Raw genomic sequence first — 19,340 nt, 5'->3', positions numbered from 1 at the left:
TCTAAGATACTGAAATAACTCACTGAGGGCATGAGTATGTTCAGAAAAAAAGTGGTACCAAGACCACTGCATCGGGGAAACCAAAAAAGGAAATTGGAGAAAAACCAGAAAGTTGAAAGTAAAACCAGGATGGTTTTAGTGTTCCAGAAACCAAGTGCAGGAAGTATTTCAGGAACACTGATCATTTATGTCAAATACTGCTGACAGGTGCAGGAAACGTGGACCAAAATGTGATCAGGTGATTTATCAGTGTGTAAATCAAAGGTGATCTTGGTAGAAGCTTAAATGGCATGGAGGGGTTTTGAGAGGATTATCTGTGTGATTGTTACCATCATGAAGAACCGCGAGTGAATGTGTGATGGGGAGAGGAGCTATGGACCTTAAATGCAGCTGAAGTATGCAAGGAATCAGGATGTTACGTATAATCAGGGTAAAATTAGGCCGAGGTAGTAAGTTCAGTGAAGTGACTTGAGGAATGAGTCTGCTTTTTTTCTTTGTCGCATCTCAGTCTCAATGGGAGGAGGCTGATGGAGTAATTGTGTGTGAGGGTATCCAGGGACACAGCTCACAGTCACTTCATCAGCTGCCCCCCACCAACATTGTCATGCTCTTTATAGTATAGCACTGAGCAGTCTGCTGAAATGTCTTTTGCTACCTGTTTTTTGTTTGTTTGTTTGTTTTTAAGATTTTTTTTTTTTATTTTGAAAGAGTTACATAGAGAGAAAGAGAGAGAGAGAATCTTTTATTCAGTGGTTCACTCCCCAGATTGGCTGCATTAGCAGAGCTGGGCTATATTGAGCCAGGAGCCAGAAACATCTTCCAAGTCTCCCACCTAGCTGACAGGGGCCCACATGCTTGGGCCATGTTTTGCTGCTTTTCTGGGCACGTTAGCAGGGAGCTGGATCAGAAGTAGAGCAGCCAGTAATAACTGGCACCCATACGAGATGCTGGCATTGCAGGCAGTGACTTAATGTGTTGCATTACAATACCAGCTGTAGGAGGACATTTGATTGGTCTGTAGGAAAAGAATTGATAAAGAGAGGACATTGGGAACCCTTGCCAAGGTGGAGCCAGAGCCAGTTGCAATTTTGCCAGAGGGTCCCAGCAGCAGTTAATATAGAAATGAACTGGCAAGAAACTCCTTAGTCTTTAGATTTAGATAATAGATGAAAGAGAGGTGCTTCCTCCCAGGTGGGAAAACAGGAATTAACTGACTGAGGAAAGGAACCTGCTAGACAAACAAATTGTGGATTATGAGAATCCCTCTTACTGTTGAAATGTAATTTCCTCAAACCCCACTCCCTGATGCCTACATGACCACCTGTCTTTAAAAAGTCTGATACAGTTAATAAACTTGAACTATTGACCATCGGTCAGTAATCCACATATCTCCTTATTGGCTGTGTGCACCAAGTCCATCGCTGCTGGATAGCTAACAGCTAGCCTTGTGTAAATCTGATCTGCCTTTCCAATAAAATTAAATAAATCTGAAATAAAGGTAGATTTACAGAGAGAAAGAGAAATGGTGAGATCTTCCATCCACCCATCCACTGGTTCACTCTCCAAATGGTCACAAAAGGCAGAGCTAAGCTGATCTAAAACCAGGAGCCAGGAGCTTCTTCCAGGTCTCCCACATGGGTGCAGTGTCCTAAAGCCTTTATCCTACTCCCTTCCCCTCCATCCTACTGCCGTCCTAGGCCACTACAGGGAGCTGGATTGGAAATGCAGCAACTGGGACACAAACCTGTGTCCTGTATGGGATGCCAGCACTACTGATGGAGTATTAGTGCGCTATGCCACTGAGCCAGCATATTCATTCTTTTCTTATGGAGTGTCATGTTTGGCTAATTTTGTCTTTTGGTGCTGAGATTAATGGGTAGCTATTTTTTGAGAACTTAATTTGAAAAAAGACTAATGTTAATATGACTAAAATGATGGTAATAAATCATGTTGATGTATTTAATTAGGGCATTTTATTATGGAGAGTTTATGGAGTCTTACTTTTTAAATTAAAAGGTTAATGCTGCTCAGTTTCACCATGGTATTATTGCATAGAAAGCAATCAGGTTTTGAAGTGTTTGAGAGGCACTGATAGGGTGATAGGTACCACAGATCCCACAGAATGCCTATGATATAAGTCCAGTTGAATTGATGTGTGGGTTGCTTGGTGAAGGCATTGTTATAGCTTAACTAGCATTTACAGCTTGACTATTATTTCGTTATGCCATGTTTAATCTCATGGCTGTTTAAGTGCAGTCTGTGGCCCTTTGGGGTCCCTGAGACCTTTCAGAGGATCTGGAAGACCAAAGCTACTTCATAATAATACAGGATGTCTTGTTCTGCTTTTACCTTATGTTGGTATTTCCATTAATGATCAAAAGTGATGGTGGGAGATCGTGTTTGGCATAGAGGTGAAGATGTTGCCTAGGATACCTGCACCCTGTGTCACAAAGCTGGCTTGAGTCCTGGCTACTCTTCTTCCAATCCAGCTTCCTGTTGGTTCAAAACTTGGGAGGCAGCAAATGTTTTCTCAAGTATTGGGGTCACTGCCACCCATATGGAAGACCCAAACTGAGTTTCATGCTCCTGACTTTGGCATTGTCCAACCCTGGTTATTGCAGGCATTTGGTGAAGTGAACCAGCAGATAAAACATTTCTGTCTCTCTCCCTTTCAGATAAAATAAATTTTGAAAAATCAATGTCAATGATAGATAAAACTGCCAACCTTTAGTAGAAATTGATGTCATGATACTAAGCCATCATGACACAATTGTAGCTTTCACAAAGTATGCATGCTGTTAACAAACAAGCACATTAGTTTCCTTAAGATAATCTCTGATGAAACAATAAAAATAATGGCATTGACATACCTGTGAATACACATATTTTTAATATTCTGTGAAAAACAGTGGGAAGTATTCATAAAGAACTTTTTTTCTGCAGTGGAAAGATGATGGTTATCTTAATGTGGAAGCAATTCTATCTTAAAGTAGAAGTCACACAGGATACAGACTTCATCAATAAAATTTCAGAATCTACAATGCAACAGATCTTTAAGAAGCTGCTTACTTGTCAAGTTTTGGTGCCAGAAATAAGTATCTAATTGTTTGAGATATTTATAAAATATTCCCTTCTTTCCCCATTACATGTATGTACCCTTTTTCTTTATACAAGTAAGCCAAAGCAGGTCCTACAACATGCTGGATTCAGAAGCAGGAAAAAGAATCTAAATGTCTCCTATTAATATCTCTTGATAACAAGCTCTGTGAGATCTTGAGTAACTTGAATAAGAATTGTAAGAGTTCTGAGACCAGGAGATTTGAGAACAGCTGAGTGAGGCTGTTTGCTTTCCTAGTGTAGATACTTAACCTTTCCCCATTTGGAATTCTTAATGCTTGGCAGGACCTGAGCCAAAGAGTTGTGGCTTACACTAGTGGGCACTGTTACTATTCATAGAAGATGGAGTGGACATTTGAGCATTCACTTCAGTGCCTTTGGCTTAAGGTACTAATGAGCAAAGGAGTGAAATATTCAATCACTATGCATCACTTCTCAACCTTTTGGCTAAGATCAAGTGCAGTTAGCATGAATTGTAGTGAGGGAAGCATTATTTACTTTGATAAGAATGATTTCAAATGATAAAACTAGCTGAAACTGTGTGAAGGAGACTTACCATTCCTAAACAGAGGAATAAATTAAAGCCTCATTTAGAGTTAGGATTTCTGCACAATTTTTATATCCCATACCTAAGTAAATGATCCATTTTGAATTAATTTTTGTATGATGTGTGAGACTTTGATCAGGGTTGGACTTATATGTTTGCCTTTGGATATCCAGGTATTCTATTCAGAAGTTGTTTAAAAGATTATGATTCCCTTGGTGAACTGGTTTTGCACCATTGTCAAAAATCTTATTTTGTTTTGTCCCATTGGTGTATGTGCTTGTCTGGTCAATACTATTAGTCTTGGTTACTGTAGCTACACTTAATACAGTAAGCATTAAAATCAGGATGGACTACTTCATCCTACTTTATTATTTTTCAAAATTATGTTACCTATTTTACTTTATTTTCCTGTCCATTTAAATGCTAGGATATTATTATCTATATAAAGGTAACTTGCTTTCTTGATAACTTGCTTTTTCATAACTTGCTTTTTAATGGGAATTATACTAAATTTCTGTATTTGTGTGTTTCATTTTTTGAGCAATTATAAATGGTATTTTATTTTTGTGTCCTTCATTCAATGCCAATAGAGAAGAATAATTGGTTTTTGTATTTTTCTTGTATCCTGAATTTTTTGTAAACTCAGTTATTAATTCAAGTTTTCTGTTTTCTTTACTCTGGGTTGCTTTTCCTGAAATTGATGTAGCTAGTCTTACTTTATTTTGATTACTATTTTTATGATGGATCTTTTGACCTTTAATTTGCCTATATCGCTTTATTTGAAGGGTTTTGTTTTTGCTAGACAACATATAATTGAGTTGTATATTTAAATTTACCATGCCAATTTGTATTTTAATTGGTATATTTAGACTATTTACATTTAATGTAATTATTGACTTTTAAAAACTTGAATTTATCATTTTCTGTTTGTTTTCTGTGTTCTTTATTTCCATTTCCCTTTGTTTTTTCCTTTCTTCATATAATTTACCTGAACATGTTTTTATAATTATATTTTGATTTATTTATAGAATTTTGAGTATATCTTTTGTTATAACATTTTGAAAGATTTATTTTTATTTGAAAAACAAATGAAAGACAGAGAGAGAGAGATCTTCATCTGCTGGTTCATTCCCCAAATGGTGCAATGGTTAGAGTTGAGCTGATCTGAAGCCAGGAGCATCTTCCAAGTCTCCTATGAGAGTGCAGAGTCCCAAGGCTTTGGGCCATTTGCTTCTGCTTTCCCAGACCACAAGCAGGGAGCTGGAAGGGAAATGGAGCAGCTCCTTTGGGTCTGGGGCCGAAGCACTTGATGATCCTCCTCTGCTTTCCCAGGCCACAAACAGGGAGCTGGATGGGAAGTAGAGCAGCCGGGAATACCAACTGGCACCAATATGGGATGCTGACACTGCAGGTGAAGGATTAGCCATGGTGCTGGTCCCATGTTACAGTATTTTAAAATGATTTCTCTAATTATTATAATAACTAGTATTATATAATACAAGTAATGCTATGTACTTAAGTATTATTAAAAGTATTATATGTACAATGCATACATCACTTATTGGACTAATTATTATTATTTTTTTTAAGATTGTGTTAAGTGTAGAAATTTCAAATCCAGGGCCCTGCGCCATGGCCTAGCAGCTAAAGTCCTTGCCTTGAACACCCCGGGATCCCATGTGGGTGCCGGTTCTAATCCCGGCAGCTCCGCTTCTCATCCAGCTCCCTGCTTGTGGCCTGGGAAAGCAGTCAAGGATGGCTCAATGCCTTGAGACCCTGCACCCATGTGGGAGACCCGGAAGAGGCTCCTGGCTCCTGGCTTCGGATCGGTGCAGCACCAGTTGTTTGCAGTCACTTGGGGAGTGAATTATTGGACAGAAGATCTTCCTCTCTGTCTCTCCTTCTCTCAGTATATCTGACTTTACAGTAAAAATAAATAAATCTTTTAAAAAGCTTTTAAACAAAAAGTAAAAAGAAATTTGAAATCCTTTGATGCCATCTAACCCTCTCCCTTTCTATTATATGTTCATTTAAATTTTTATCCATATACTTGTAGCTATGTCTATCCATATTAGAGTTGTTGCTTCAGCTATAAATTTAGAGAACTAAAGAGACAGGGACTATTGTGGTAGCATTGTAAGCTAATGTTCCACCTGCTAGTGCCAACATTTCATATAGGTACTGGATTGAATCCTGGTTACTCCACTTCTGAACCAGTTATCAGCTTATGGCTGGATGGGAAGTGGGGCTGCCGGAATTAGAACCGGCGCTGGGCCCAGCAAATATATATATATATTTTATATATATATATATATATATATATTTAATTTATTTACTTATTTGACAATCTTGACATAATTAGGGTAAAAAGGCTCAAGCACTACAGGAAGATGGGCAAGACAATTAGTTCCGTATTGTTTCCTTAATATATCTGATGTAGAAGGGGATTTTAAGGGAGAAGTCCCACCCAGTCTCCCACCCACCCCAGGTCCCAGATGTGAGGCATGCTCCAAGGGTCTTCAGCAAGTATATTATTTTTTTTTTAAAGATTTTTATTCATTTTATTACAGCCAGATATACAGAGAGGAGGAGAGACAGAGAGGAAGATCTTCCGTCTGATGATTCACTCCCCAAGTGAGCCGCAACGGGCCGGTGCGCGCCGATTCGAAGCCGGGAACCTGGAACCTCTTCTGGGTCTCCCACACGGGTGCAGGGTCCCAGTGCATTGGGCTGTCCTCAACTGCTTTCCCAGGCCACAAGCAGGGAGCTGGATGGGAAGTGGAGCTGCCGGGATTAGAACCGGCGCCCATATGGGATCCCGGGGTGTTCAAGGCGAGGACTTTAGCCGCTAGGCCATGCCGCTGGGCCCAGCAAGTATATTATTAAAGAACTTTTCAGGGCCCAGCGTGGTAGCCTATTGGCTAAAGTCTTAGACTTGCATGTGGCGGCTCAGCTGATCTGACTTTCCAATAGAAAGAAATGAAGAAGAAGAAGAAGAAGAAGAAGAAGAAGAAGAAGAAGAGGAAGAGGAAGAGGAAGAGGAAGAGGAAGAGGAAGAGGAAGAGGAAGAGGAAGAGGAAGAGGAAGAAGAAAAAGGAGGAGGAGGAGGAGGAGGAGGAGGGTGCAGCCAGGATTGAGAAGCAGTAATGCAACAGAACAAAGTTCATTTCATGTGTTCACATGTATGAGAAACACAACTCCTTTTTCTACATTTGAATTTGAACTCTAGTATTAATTTTTCTTAGATCAAGTGCTAGAATTTCTGCTGAATGAGGATGCTGTCGTCCTCCTCCTCTCTAGTTCCAGGAAATATACATTGTCACAAATCAATGGGAAACATTCATTCCTTGTTGATGTTGCCGCATTAAGCTGTCATCTGTTGACAACACTCTTCCCATTAGGTCAGGGTTGCTGACCTGCAGGGTCTGTCCTTCAGCCTCCCACCAGCTGGCTCTCTGCTTGTCTACAAGGCTCTCAAGGGGCCTGGATGCCCTTGTAGGTACTCCGAGCTCTGCTTTGTTCTCAGAGAACGAATCTGGGAATGTGATGCAGACCCACCTGCAGGCTGCCCTGGGCTTTTAGAGGTTTCGGCTTTTCTATGCTGCTCCTGTGTCCAAAGGTTTCTGAGACCTTGAGTTCCTCTCTGTAGCACTCTTTGTTCTAGATTCTCAAATCTCTGCAGGGATGGACTTGCCCTTTGTCCTAGACAAAGAAGGCCCTGGGGAGTGGGAGGCATGAGAGAGCCTTACACTCAAATCTCTCAGGGACTGTGGCTCAATAGTTTTATTTCCTTTTCATTCTCTTCTCCCAATCCTTTATAAGGAGGATTAATTATTAATTTAAAAAAAAAATTATTTATTTTTATTGGAAAGTTATATATACAGAGAGGAGGAGAGACAGAGAGGAAGATCTTTCTTCTGATTATTCACTCCTCAAGTGACTGCAACGGCTGGTGCTGAGCTGATCTGGAGCCAGGAGCCAGGAACTTCCTCCAGGTCTCCCATGCGGGTGCAGGGTCCCAAAGCTTTGGGAGTGCAGGACCCAGGCCACAAGCAGGGAGCTGGATGGGAAGCGAAGCTGCCGGAATTAGAACTAGTGACCATATGGGATCCTGGCATGTTCAAGCCACTAGGCCACCACACCAGACCCGTGAGCGTTTACTAATGAAGGTCCCTTAAGCCCTTCCAGGCTTTGAGTTTTGAACGCAAACTTCAGTCTCTTGTGATTCAAAACCCTTGAATTGTAACTCACAACATATCTTCTGTCAGCCTGTTTTCTTTTCTTTTATTTTTCTCCTCGTTATAGAAAAGATTCATTTTTTTTTTGTACTTGAAAGGTAGATTTATAGAGAGAAGGAGACATATAGAGAGAGATATGGCATTTGCTGGTTCACTTCCTAAATGGCCACGATAGCTGGAGCTTCTCCTGGGTCTCCCACGTGTGTGCAAAGGCCATGGACCGGATCTGTTCTCTGCTGCTTTCCCAGTTCCTACGCAGAGAGCTGGATCAGAAGTGGAGCAGTTGGGACTAGAATCAATGCCTATATTGAGTGCTGGCAGTGCAGGTAGAGGATTAGCCTGTTGAGGCACAGGGCTGGTCCCTGTCATCCTTTTCTTGAGGTGATGAATCCTGTTAAAATAAGTGAAAGACAAGCAGCTCCAGAAAATTATAACAGGGCAAAAATCTCAGTTATATATCAGTTCTTCATTCCACCACCCAGAATGAGTTAAAAAAAAAAAAAAAACTGTACTGGAGCAATCAAATAAAAGCTATGGCACTGGGCAAGTTACTTGCCTATCTAAGTTTCAGTTCATTGTTTTTTTTATTCCTGTTAAATGTAGGCTTGTCTCCAGGATACAAGAGGATCTTAGAGGGTTGTTAAGAAAATGTAAGAGTCTGGTACTATGCTAAGTGGCTATTTATCTCAGCTTGTGATAGAGGTTGGTAAGCAGATATAGTAAATGTTGTTTCTTTAACATTTTGTACTTGATCGATACCACAGTTAACAATAGGACATTTTTGCCAAGACTTTGTCTCCAGGCATGAGAATGTGGAACATATAAGCTCAGTCATTTCGAAGGAGTAGAAAAAGTGGGCCAACAGCCCTTCTCTCCCTCAGGAAATGTCTCATTCTTGCTCTCTCCCCACCAGCCTCACTCTTCTAGTGGAAGGCAGAGGTGGAGGAGGTGGAATCCCATTGTTTTCCCCTTGTCCTCCTCCTTGCATACCCCACCCTCCCACCGGCCCTGCTACTACCTCGGCAGCAGTTCTGCGCCTCAGTAATTCTGCTAGCCTCATCTGCTCACCGCAAGTTTCTTTGAGCCTCCTTTATGAAGAATGCAAAAAACTTTTTGTTGGGAAGAAAAGCAGCTCTAGGTAAAGCAAGCTTCGGTTTTGAAGACTGGGTGCCTAATGCCGTAACAGAGTTAGCAAGTGCGAGGCCCATCTCTGTTCTACCTTACTGTATCCTTTAAGTGAGCCATCGAAAGGCTCAGAGCCCTGGTCTGGGTTTACTCATGCGTCCCTTAAATATCTGTTCTTTGCCTCACAAGGCTGTGATTCCTCAACCCCTGTCATTATTATCAACTATAAAATAGAGCCACTTGATAGTAAGGGCACCTTATTCGTATTTGATGGGACAGGCGCTCCCAACAGAAAAGGATAGGTGGTATGCTGGCTTTGTAACCTGATTGCCTATGACAGCCAGAAGGAGGGCAGAGCAGGGGACCCTGTACAGCCAAAACCTGTGTCCTGCTTCCTTCCCTGGACCAGCTTGGCAGAGTGTCTGTAATGACGAGTGGAGGTCTGAGGTCTCTCCTTGCTGGTCCCAGTGGGGCTAAGAACCCCACAGCAAGGTCCTGCGGAAAGCACCTCTTCGTTTCCTGAACCAACAGGCTCTTGTCTCAGGTCCGCTTTTCCTTTCCCGGGTGCTGTTCCGGTGTGATTGAGCTGCTGTCCTCCACCTTACCTAGGTGGTAAACCTGGCTGATCCAGCTCAGCTGCACCTGCCCATCGCTAGGTTAAGATCCTGCCCGCTGAAACTGCTTCCACCGCACAGCTTAAAGCTCCCTGCCCCAGAGCAAAGTGGACGCCCAGTCCTTTTTCAATGCTCTGAGCACTCCACACTTAATATGGAGCCTGGGGATGGCGTATTCAAAAATGTGTTTAGGTGATATCCTGTTCATGGCGGGAGTAACAGGCTGCTTGTCTCTCTTGGAGCCTTGGAAGCCCTGGTTTATTCACTGTTATATCCCAATTGCTCAATACACTAATTGGCACAAATTATTATTATTATTATTATTGTTTACGTTTTATTTATTTGAAAGATTGAATTATAGCCCGGTGTGGTAGCCCAGTGACTAAAGTCTTCTTGCATGTGCCTGGATCTCATGTGGATGTTGGTTTGTATCCTGGTTACTCCACTTCCCATCCAGTTCCCTGCTGGCCTGACAGCCCAAAACCTTGAGACCTTGGGACTCTGTACCCATGTGGGTGACCCTGAGGGGGCTCTTGGCTCCTGGCTCCTGACCCCTAGCTTTGGATCAGTTCAGCTCCACTTGGAGTGAACCAGTGGATGGAAGATCTTTTTCTCTGTCTCTTCTTTCTGTAAAAAAGAAAGGCAGAATTACACACACACACACACACACACACACACACGAGGAGGAAGGGAGAGAGAGATAAACAGAGATCTGCAGGTTCACGCCCCAAATGGCTGCAGGCAGGAGCTGGGTTGGTCTAGAGCCAGTAGCTTCTTTCTGGGTCTCCCATGTCGATGTAGGGGGCCAAAAACTGTGGGCATCTTCTGCTGTCTTCCCAGGAGCATTAGCAGGAAGCTGGATGGAAAGTTGAACAGCTGGAACACCAACACACACCCATATGGGACACCAGCATTGCCTGCCAGGGTTTTACCCCCATGCTAGTGCATCTGCTCCACAAAACACTTCTTGAAGGAAGCCCATTTTACAGATAGTTACCGACCGCAGAGGTCACACGAGTGATAGTGACACCTGTCTATGGGAATTAGCCAGTACACGTTGTCTTCTGGCCGCAGGGCGGATATTGAGGCTGCGTTGAAAGTCCCCAAAGATCAAAGTTGGTTGTCTCAGCCTGTCGTCAGCAGGTCACTCCTCGCCCCACCGGCTAGTTCAGTCCGGCAGCGGCGGAGTTAACTCTCGGTCCCGCCCCCGACAGGTGGGGCGGGGGCGGGGAGCGCGTCGCCGACCGCGCGGCCGCGGGCCTACTTGCGCTTCTGCGCTTGCGCCGGGCGCTGAGGGGACGGGGTCGGAGTCAGAAATGGCGGCCTCCGTGTTCTACAGCCGGCTGTTGGCCGCCGCCTCTCTTAGGAGCCACCGGCCCCGGCCGGCGCTGCGGGCCGCCGCCCAGGTATTGCTGCCCAGCCCGTTGTCGTCTCGAGGGTCGGCAGGAGAAAGGGCGAGGTGGGACATGTGGCTCCTGTGGGCGAGGTGGGAGGGGAACCGGGGCCCGGCTCGGGGTCACTTCGGCGGCGGTGACATTTCCTGGGTGCCGGGCTGGGCTCGCGGGCGGCTTGCCCGGGAGTGCTGCCCGCCGGCACCGCGAGCCCGACCGGGTTCTCGCGGCTCTGCTCCGAGGGCCCGGGCTGCGGCAGCGCGCTCGATTTCCCTGCGGATGGCGGGGAGCGGATGGGCTCCCGGTGGAGGTGACGAAGGGGTCGAGGCTGCGTCCTATGGGGCAGTGGGGAATGCCCTTCCTACGTGCTCTGTTGTCTCCGGAGCTGTCATAGGCGGGAGTGGCCTGTCCACCTGCCTGTAATCGGGCGAGGCTGCCAAGTTCCCCCTCTCCGGAGTGGCAGTGTTTTGTTCTGTTAATCGTGCTAAGAGGATCACGCTTCTGGACTTACCACTTTGGGCAAGGATGAAAATGATCTTTGAGATGCTGATAGCGTAGTGGCCAGCAGCTTGTTTTGATTTCGAATATTGCTTGTCAGCGGTCTTAGAGGCTGTACAGGGAGTCACTCAGCAGCCTGTTCGGCTGCACTGTGAGGTGTGGCATGAAGATGGGGAGGCTAGGAGAACAGCTGGTTTAGGATAGGTCATCCAGTAGGTGAGGTTTAGCTCAGAACTTTGTGCTTCAGAGCCCGAGTGCTTGAGTCGGCCCTGCAAGAACACCAACAGCCTCGTTCTTCCCAGTGTTTGATCTCCAAGAACCGTGGACAAGCACGAGCGGTTGACCACATCCCTTCCGGACTCTAGCTTACCTTCTAAAGTAACTCCTCAGACATCCCATTACATTTTAATTTTATCCACTTTTTATTTTTTAAAGCTACTCATAGTTTGCAGCTAAGGACACTGAATTCCATTATTTTGTTTCCTAGTAGAAGTGATATTTATCTCTGTATCTTGAACTTGCCGAGGGAATCTTAAAAAAGTGTTGTCTGGTTCTTGGAAAATGACTATTTGATGAGTAAATACATCGTTGGAAATTCCTAGCTTTTGTGTCTTTGCTTCTGTATTGGACGCCTGATATATTGTCTTTATAATGACAGCTCCTTTTTCCAGCTTTATAGCTTGGAACCACTTAATTTTGTAGTTGGGGACACGTAGGTACTTGGGGAAATGAGTTGAGGGTCCCATGTTGAGTTTAGCAATTCTGTGCAGCATTTCACTGGATTCCTTGACCCTCTTCTAGTTTTTCTGTATCTTCTGTTCAGACGGTTCAGGTTATAAGTGGATTAATGGTTCAGTGATTGCATTCTTTCACTCTGAATTCTCCCCCTCGGGTGCAGATCCCAAGGCTTTGGGCTGACCTCAACTGCTGACCTCAACTGCTGACCTCAGGCTGCAAGTAGGGAGCTGGATGGGAAGTGGAGCTGCCGGGATTAATACCGGCGCCCATATGGGATCCCAGTGCTTGCAAGGTGAAGACCTTAGCTACTGCTAGGCTACTGCACCAGGCCCTTCATTTTATTTTTTTAAACTAATAGTTATACATTTAGGTAGTCCGCTGTGCCTATATGTATATAAAATTGTATATATATAATTCAGTGGTTAAATCAGGGTGATTATGGCATCTATTACTTGTCAGTTCTTTGTAGTAAGGACATTTAAAATCCTCTTTTCTAGCTATTTTAAAATTCATGGTATATTATTGGTAAATATCATCACCTTATTGAGAACTTAGGTTCTCTCGAATGGCTCTAACTTTGTATTTACTGACAATTTCTCCCTTTGGCTAGTAGGAGTGTTTAAAGTGGTAAAATGAAGAAAGATAAATACTGTGATTAACTCAGAGTCCTCGTGGTCATGCTAACAAAATCTAAAGCTGAAGTCCTAAGTGACGACTCATGATGATCCAAGGATAGAATTAGTGAAATACTGAGAGATTAAAAAAATTCAGTTATGGGCCCAGCACTGTAGGCTAGTGGCTTAAGTCCTCATCTTGCATGTGCCAGCATCCCATATGAGCACTGGTTCTAATCCCGGTGGCCCCACTTCCCATCCAGCTCCCTGCTTGTGACCTGGGAAAGCAGTCGAGGACGGCCCAGAGCCTTGGGACCCTGCACCCATTGGGAGACCTGGAGGAAGCTTCTGGCTGCTGGCTTCAGATTAGCTCAGCACCGGTCATTGTGACCGCTTGGGGGGTGTATCATTGGATGGAAGATCTTCCTCTCTGTTTCTCTTCCTCTTGTATATCTGACTTTGCAATAAAAATAAATCTTTAAAAAAAATTCAGTTATAAAAAGCGCAATACCTTATGAATTCTAATTCTTTCTAAGTAGAGTTTTTGAAAGAACCATAAAAATATACTTAAGAAATTTGTGTCACATTTACTGTCAGATTAAAAAAAATTGTTTTGAGAGCAGAGAGCGAGCGAGCTCCTGTCTGTTGGCTCAGTTGCCATGTGCCCCAGTGGTTCCTGACTGGGCTGAAACAGGGAGCTGAGAACTACGTGCAGGTCTCCTGTAGATGGCTGGTGCCCAAGTGCTTGAGTCTCCACCCTCCGTCTTCCGGGATCTGCATTAGCAAGAAGCTGGAGTTAGGAGCTGGAGCTGAGAATTAAACTCCGGCACTTTGATGTGGGAAATGAGTGTCTGAATAGCCCAGGCTAAATGTCATTGTTTTGGGGAAATATTTTAAACTGACAGAAAGGGTCCAATAGTAGCATAGTGAACATCTGTACTGCCTTCTCCTAAATTTAACATTTTGCTACATCGTCTTACATCTTTTTTTTTTTTTTTTTTGCAAAGTCAGATATACAGAGAGGAGAGTCAAACAGGAAGATCTTCCAACTGCTGATTCACTCCCCAAGTGGCCACAACGGCCAGAGCTGCACCAATCTGAAGCCAGGAACTAAGAGCTTCTTTTGGGTCTCCCACACGTGGTTGCAGGGTCCTGAGGCTTTGGGCCGTCCTCGACTGCCTTCCCAGGCCACAAGCAGGGAGCTGGATGGGAAGTGGGGCTGCCATATGGGATTAGAACCGGCATCCATATGGGATCCCAGTGTTTACAAGGCGAGGGCTTTAGCCACCAGGCTACGGTGCTGGGCCCTGTCTTATATTAATAGCTGATAAGCTTATGCATATGTTTATTTATGGGTGTAAGTGTGAAAACACTGTATTCAGTACTTTTGCATTTAACTTGTGAGCATCCTATCGCTTCAGTCCTAGATGTTTCAGCATATGTTACTTTTTAAAAAAGTTTTATTTTTAATTTCGAATTTTATGATAATCCCGTAGAGTCTGGGATTTCCCCCTCAAATTCCCATCCCCCCACTGATTTTCCCCATATTGTTACAATATGTGTAGACATTCATAATGAGTTACAATTCCATCAGGCTGCTATTTAAGCGTCCCTGACATCGCTGATACAATGTCAAACAGTCCATCATTCCATTGTCTAGATATGTCCAACAGTTTAGTTTCATTGGGAGTCCATCTTTGCTTTGGGATTAGGGATGCATGTTGCACTGTGTCTTCACATCTGGATATGGTAGTCTCTATTACTCATATTTAGGAAATTCAGCATTGGTATGACTCAAGTATCTAATACATACTGAGATTGAAATGCTTCTGTTTGTCCTAAAGTATTCTTTATAGCTGTTAATTATATTTTAATTTAAAATTTTTAATTTATTTTAAAGTCTGGGAATGATCAGCTTGTGTGCCAGGCAGAACTTTTTCCAATCTGCAGGTTCACCCCTCAAATGTTCACAACAGTCCTGGTCTTCCGTATGGGTGGCAGCAGCCCAGTTACCTGGGCCATCTACACTGACTCCAGGGTCTGCAGCAGCAGCAGGAAGGTAGAACAGTGGGTTAAAGCTCGGGGTGTGGTCCAAGCTCTCTGACATGCACATCTTAACTGGATTCCATTTTGTAAAAAAAGATTTATTTATTTATTTATCTATCTATCTATATTGGAAAGACAGATATACAGAGAGGAGGAGAGACAGAGGAAGATCTTTCATCCACTGGTTCACTCCCCAGTGGCTGCAATGGCCAGAGCTGAGCCGATCCAAAGCCAGGAGCCAGGAGCTTCTTCTGGGTCTCCCACACAGGTGCAGGGTCCTAAAGCTTTGGGCCATCCTCGACTGCTTTCCCAGGTCACCTCCCAGGTCACAGGCGGGGAGCTTGATGGGAAGTGAAGCTGCCGGGATTAGAACCAGTGCTCGTATGGGATGCTGGCATATGCAAGATGAGGACTTTAGCCACTATTTATCGTGCTGGTCCCAGCTGGATTCCTTTTTAAAGATTTATTTATTTATGTGTTTTATTGGAAAGTCAGATTTATAGAGAGAAGGAGAGACAGAGAGAAAGATCTCTCATCTACTGGTTCACTTCTGAAGTGATCACCATGGCTGGAGCTGAGCCAATCCAAAGCCAGCAGCCAGGAGCTTCTTCTGGATCTCCTTTGCAGGTTCATGGTCCTAAAGCTTTGGGCCATCCTCAACTGCTTTCCCAGGCCACAAGCGGGGAGTTGGAAGTGGAACAACCAGGATTAGAATGGCTGCCCATGTGGGATCCTGGGGAATGCAAGGCAGACTTTATCCACTAGGCTATTGCACTGGGTTCCTCTAGGTTTTTTTTTTAAAGGTTTTTTTTTTTCTTTTTTTTAAATGGAGAGAAAACGACAGAGCCCCCATCTGCTCATTTCATTGAGAGAGTGCAATAGAGAGCAAGAGAAGTACTGATCTTCCATCTGCTCTTCTGCTTCCCGCGTCCACAACAGCTGGGTCTGGGCTAGGTCATAGCCAGGAGCTCCACTGTGGGTCTCCTATGCAGGAAGCAGGGCCCCACCTGTGTGAAACCAGTATCTACTGCCTACCATTGTTGCCTACTCTCAGGGAGTTGGATGGGAGGTAGAGGTGGGACTTGAAACATCTGTTCTGAGACAGGATGTGGGAGTCTTAAGTGGTGGCTTAAATCACTAGCCACAATGTCCTACACCCTCCTCCTCGTTTTGTTTTTTTTTTGAAACTGGGATCAAACACTTGGTATTTTTTCTATTCAGCTAATTAAGTGCTTCCTTGAGACTTGTTGTTGACCTTGTGCTCATAAATGTAATTCAGTTAGTTGCCTGTTTACATGTCTGAACTGTAGCTAGCACTAAGTTGGTTTTAATCTTTTAGTTTTACCAACACAGTCTAGTACATAGGCATTTAAAAGTTACTTAAGGGGCCTGTGCTGTGGCGCCTGCACCCTGTCTAGTCCCCCTGCTCTCCTCCCTGTCCAGCTCCCTGCTCCTGGGAAAGCAACAGAAGGTGGCTTTGGTCTTTGGGCCTCTAAATCACGTGGGAAGTCTAGAAGCTGCCTCCAGGCTTCTGGCTCCTGGCTTCAGCCAATGACCATTTTCGGGAGGAGGTTGAGTCAGGGGATGGAAGATCTGTCTCCCCCTCATTCTTTTCTCTGTAACTTTGCCTTTCAGATAAATAAATAAAAATCTTAGAGAAAGATGAAAAGTTATTTGAGTGGTTGGCATATGTGGGTGGTTAAGCTATCACTTGTGGTACAGCATCCCATATGGATGGGTTTGTAATCCGGCTTATACTTCCAATGCAGCTTTGTGCTAATGAATGTACCTTGGGAAGCAGTGGGAAATGCCCAGGGACTTGGGCTCCTGCCACCCTTGTGAGAACCCAGATGGGTGCCAGGTGCCCAGCTTAGGCCTGGTCTAGTCCAATCCCTGGCTGTTGTAGCCATTTGGGGGGTGAATCAGCCATTTGAAAATCTTTCTGTGTCTTCCTCTCTAACTCTGCCTTTCAAATAGTAATCTTTTAAAGAAGAGTTTGTTTATGATTGTCTTTCTGTCTTATTCTAGGTACTCGTATTATTAAATTTTGAGATATAACATGTAAGGTTATATAGCCACTAATTCTAACTTCTAATACCATAGGATAATTTTGACTGATTATGAATAGGAAAAATAGAAATTGTACAATTTTCATGTGTCTAGCTTCCTTCTGTTAGGCTAATACATGTTACATGAATGGTAGTTTTGTTGTTGCCCGGTAGTACCCTGCTGTTTCAGTGTACCACAACTTACCTGTTCTGTTGTTGAGCAGTGAGGCCTGCTGTGGCTTTGTTACATACGCCTTTTGATTTCCCTAAGGATTCCTTTCTACTGATGTGGTTTTTCTCATTGTTGTGGCCCTGCCATAAGAAGCTGAAAGCCCAGCCCCCACACTCTTTCCTGTCAGCAGTGAGATGCAAGCTGGTAGAGGGACATCTTATTTTTATGTTTCCTAATTGTTTTTTTTTTCTTTAAAAAAAATTTACTTATTTTTATTGGAAAGTCAGATTTATAGACAGAGGAGATACAGAGAAAAAGATCTTCTGTCTGCTTGTTCACTCCCCAAGTGGCCACAATGGTCAGAGATGAGCTGATCTGAAGCCAGAAGCCAGGAGCTTCTTCCAGGTATCCCACGTGAGTGGAGGGTCCCAAGGCTTGAGCTGTCCTCTGCTGCTTTCCCAGGTTGCAAGCAGGGAGCTGGATGGGAAGTGGAGCAACTAGGATTAGAACTGGTGCTCATATGGGATCCTGGCACATGCAAGGCAAGGGCCTTTAACCCCTAAGCTACCACATTGGGCCCCTCCTGATTGTTCTTCTAAGAGTAATTTTGATTCATCTCAGGAGCGTTGAGTCTTCCCTGCTCCCCACCCCTGCCATCCTTCATCCACTGTAAAGTAGCATTCAGTCTCATTCTCTTTTTACTCCTCCTTACCATCATCTGACATGTGTATTTATCATCCATTCTCCCACTGCTTCCTGCTCCCTAATACATACATACGTTAGGATGTAAGCTTTAGATGGAGAGGATGTTTTGCTCAGTTCACTGCTCTTATTTCCAGTGTTCAATATGTGTATTTGGTTGATTGGATGTTCTACATAGATTGAAAACGGGAACCTGGAAGCTTTTGTTTGTATCCAGTTGCGAAGGGCAAGCACTGTGTTTATAAAGCAGGTGCCAGTTAATGGAAACATTAAGCAGGAATGCATTGAAGATGCCATGTCAGGTTAGTTCTCTGAACTAAGATTTTCTGATTATGAGGTGAAGAGTTGTGTGAGTGTGAATGTGGTCCTTGGATCTTCATCTGGAGAAGAATGAAGACTGCAGAGTTGATGAGAGGGAGAACTGGTTGCAGTTGAGACAGACACCTGCCATTCCTGTGGGACATCTGGAACTAGAATGGCCCTTCTGAATTCTCCCAAATTGGGATGAACTGGTGATTTTATAACCCATTTGTCCTCATTGACATAGTGAAGTGTAGGCTGCCTGTGAGGAGGAGGTGTGACTTGGAGCAAGAAGGCGCTCCTGAGAGGGCTGTGTTCATTGCCAGCGATCAGCATTTGCAGCAGCTGAGACTAGGAATACCTTGGTCCTAAAGAGGATGTCTGGGCACTGTACTGCAGCATGTGCTGTAGATGAAGGTAGCATTTTGAGACTTAAATTATCACACTCCCACTGCCAGGTGATTTGTTAGCTGCAGGTAGAATGGTAGAAAAAGCTGGAAAGGATTTTTGTTTTAGTGGAAGCGATGGAATTGATTTTAGATTTGTTGAATTTGACCTGGAAGCAGAAATGCCCTGTAGATCACTGGAAATGTCATAATAATGTGCAAATGTAAGATAAGAACTAAAGATGACAAGAAAATACAACTACAACAATAACAGTTGACGGTGGATTAGCTTGCAGTTTTATGCTGTAATTTATGTACTTTGGATGTTACATTTTGATAATTTAATGGAACACTTTTGTTGTAAAGATGCAGTTACTCTGTAAACAAAGCGTTTTGAAAGATATTTTTGAGTAATGGCTGTATCACTTTTTAATGTAAATATGTTTCTGATTTCTCTAGGTTCTTGGAAATTCAGGATTATTTAATAACCATGGACTCCCGGTACAGCAGCAGCAGCAAAGGACTCTTTCACTGCATGAGTACATGAGTATGGAATTGTTGCAAGAAGCCGGTGTCTCCGTTCCCAAAGGATTTGTGGCAAAGTCACCAGATGAAGCTTATGCAATTGCCAAAAAATTAGGTACCAAATTAAAAACTTACATCACCTTGACATGAGAGTTCTGATAAGATATGAACTTTTAGCTTATTAGCAACTTTTAGCTTTTTTTGGCAGGGGGAGGGGGATATATACAAAGACAGGCACAGAGAGACAGAGCTCTCCTTTTTTGGTTTGCTTGTAATGCT

At 43.7% G+C, this 19,340-nt stretch overlaps 1 protein-coding gene across 1 annotated transcript in view; it reads left to right on the top strand.

Annotated features, from left to right (window-relative positions):
* The first annotated feature begins 10,739 nt into the window (after window positions 1–10,739).
* The window catches only part of SUCLA2 (succinate-CoA ligase ADP-forming subunit beta), a 47,709-nt gene continuing 39,108 nt past the window's right edge, over window positions 10,740–19,340 (top strand). The window contains exons 1-2 of the mRNA XM_058670771.1: window positions 10,740–11,047; window positions 18,996–19,176. Of these exons, the coding sequence (XP_058526754.1) occupies window positions 10,958–11,047; window positions 18,996–19,176 (271 nt within the window). The 5' untranslated portion in view covers window positions 10,740–10,957. The remainder of the gene's footprint in view (window positions 11,048–18,995; window positions 19,177–19,340) is intronic.

The sequence above is a fragment of the Ochotona princeps genome, chromosome 12 (assembly GCF_030435755.1).
Source record: "Ochotona princeps isolate mOchPri1 chromosome 12, mOchPri1.hap1, whole genome shotgun sequence".
Lineage (NCBI taxonomy): Eukaryota > Metazoa > Chordata > Mammalia > Lagomorpha > Ochotonidae > Ochotona > Ochotona princeps.
Note: the sequence above shows the minus strand (reverse complement) of the source record. Positions and strands in the feature narration are given on the sequence as shown.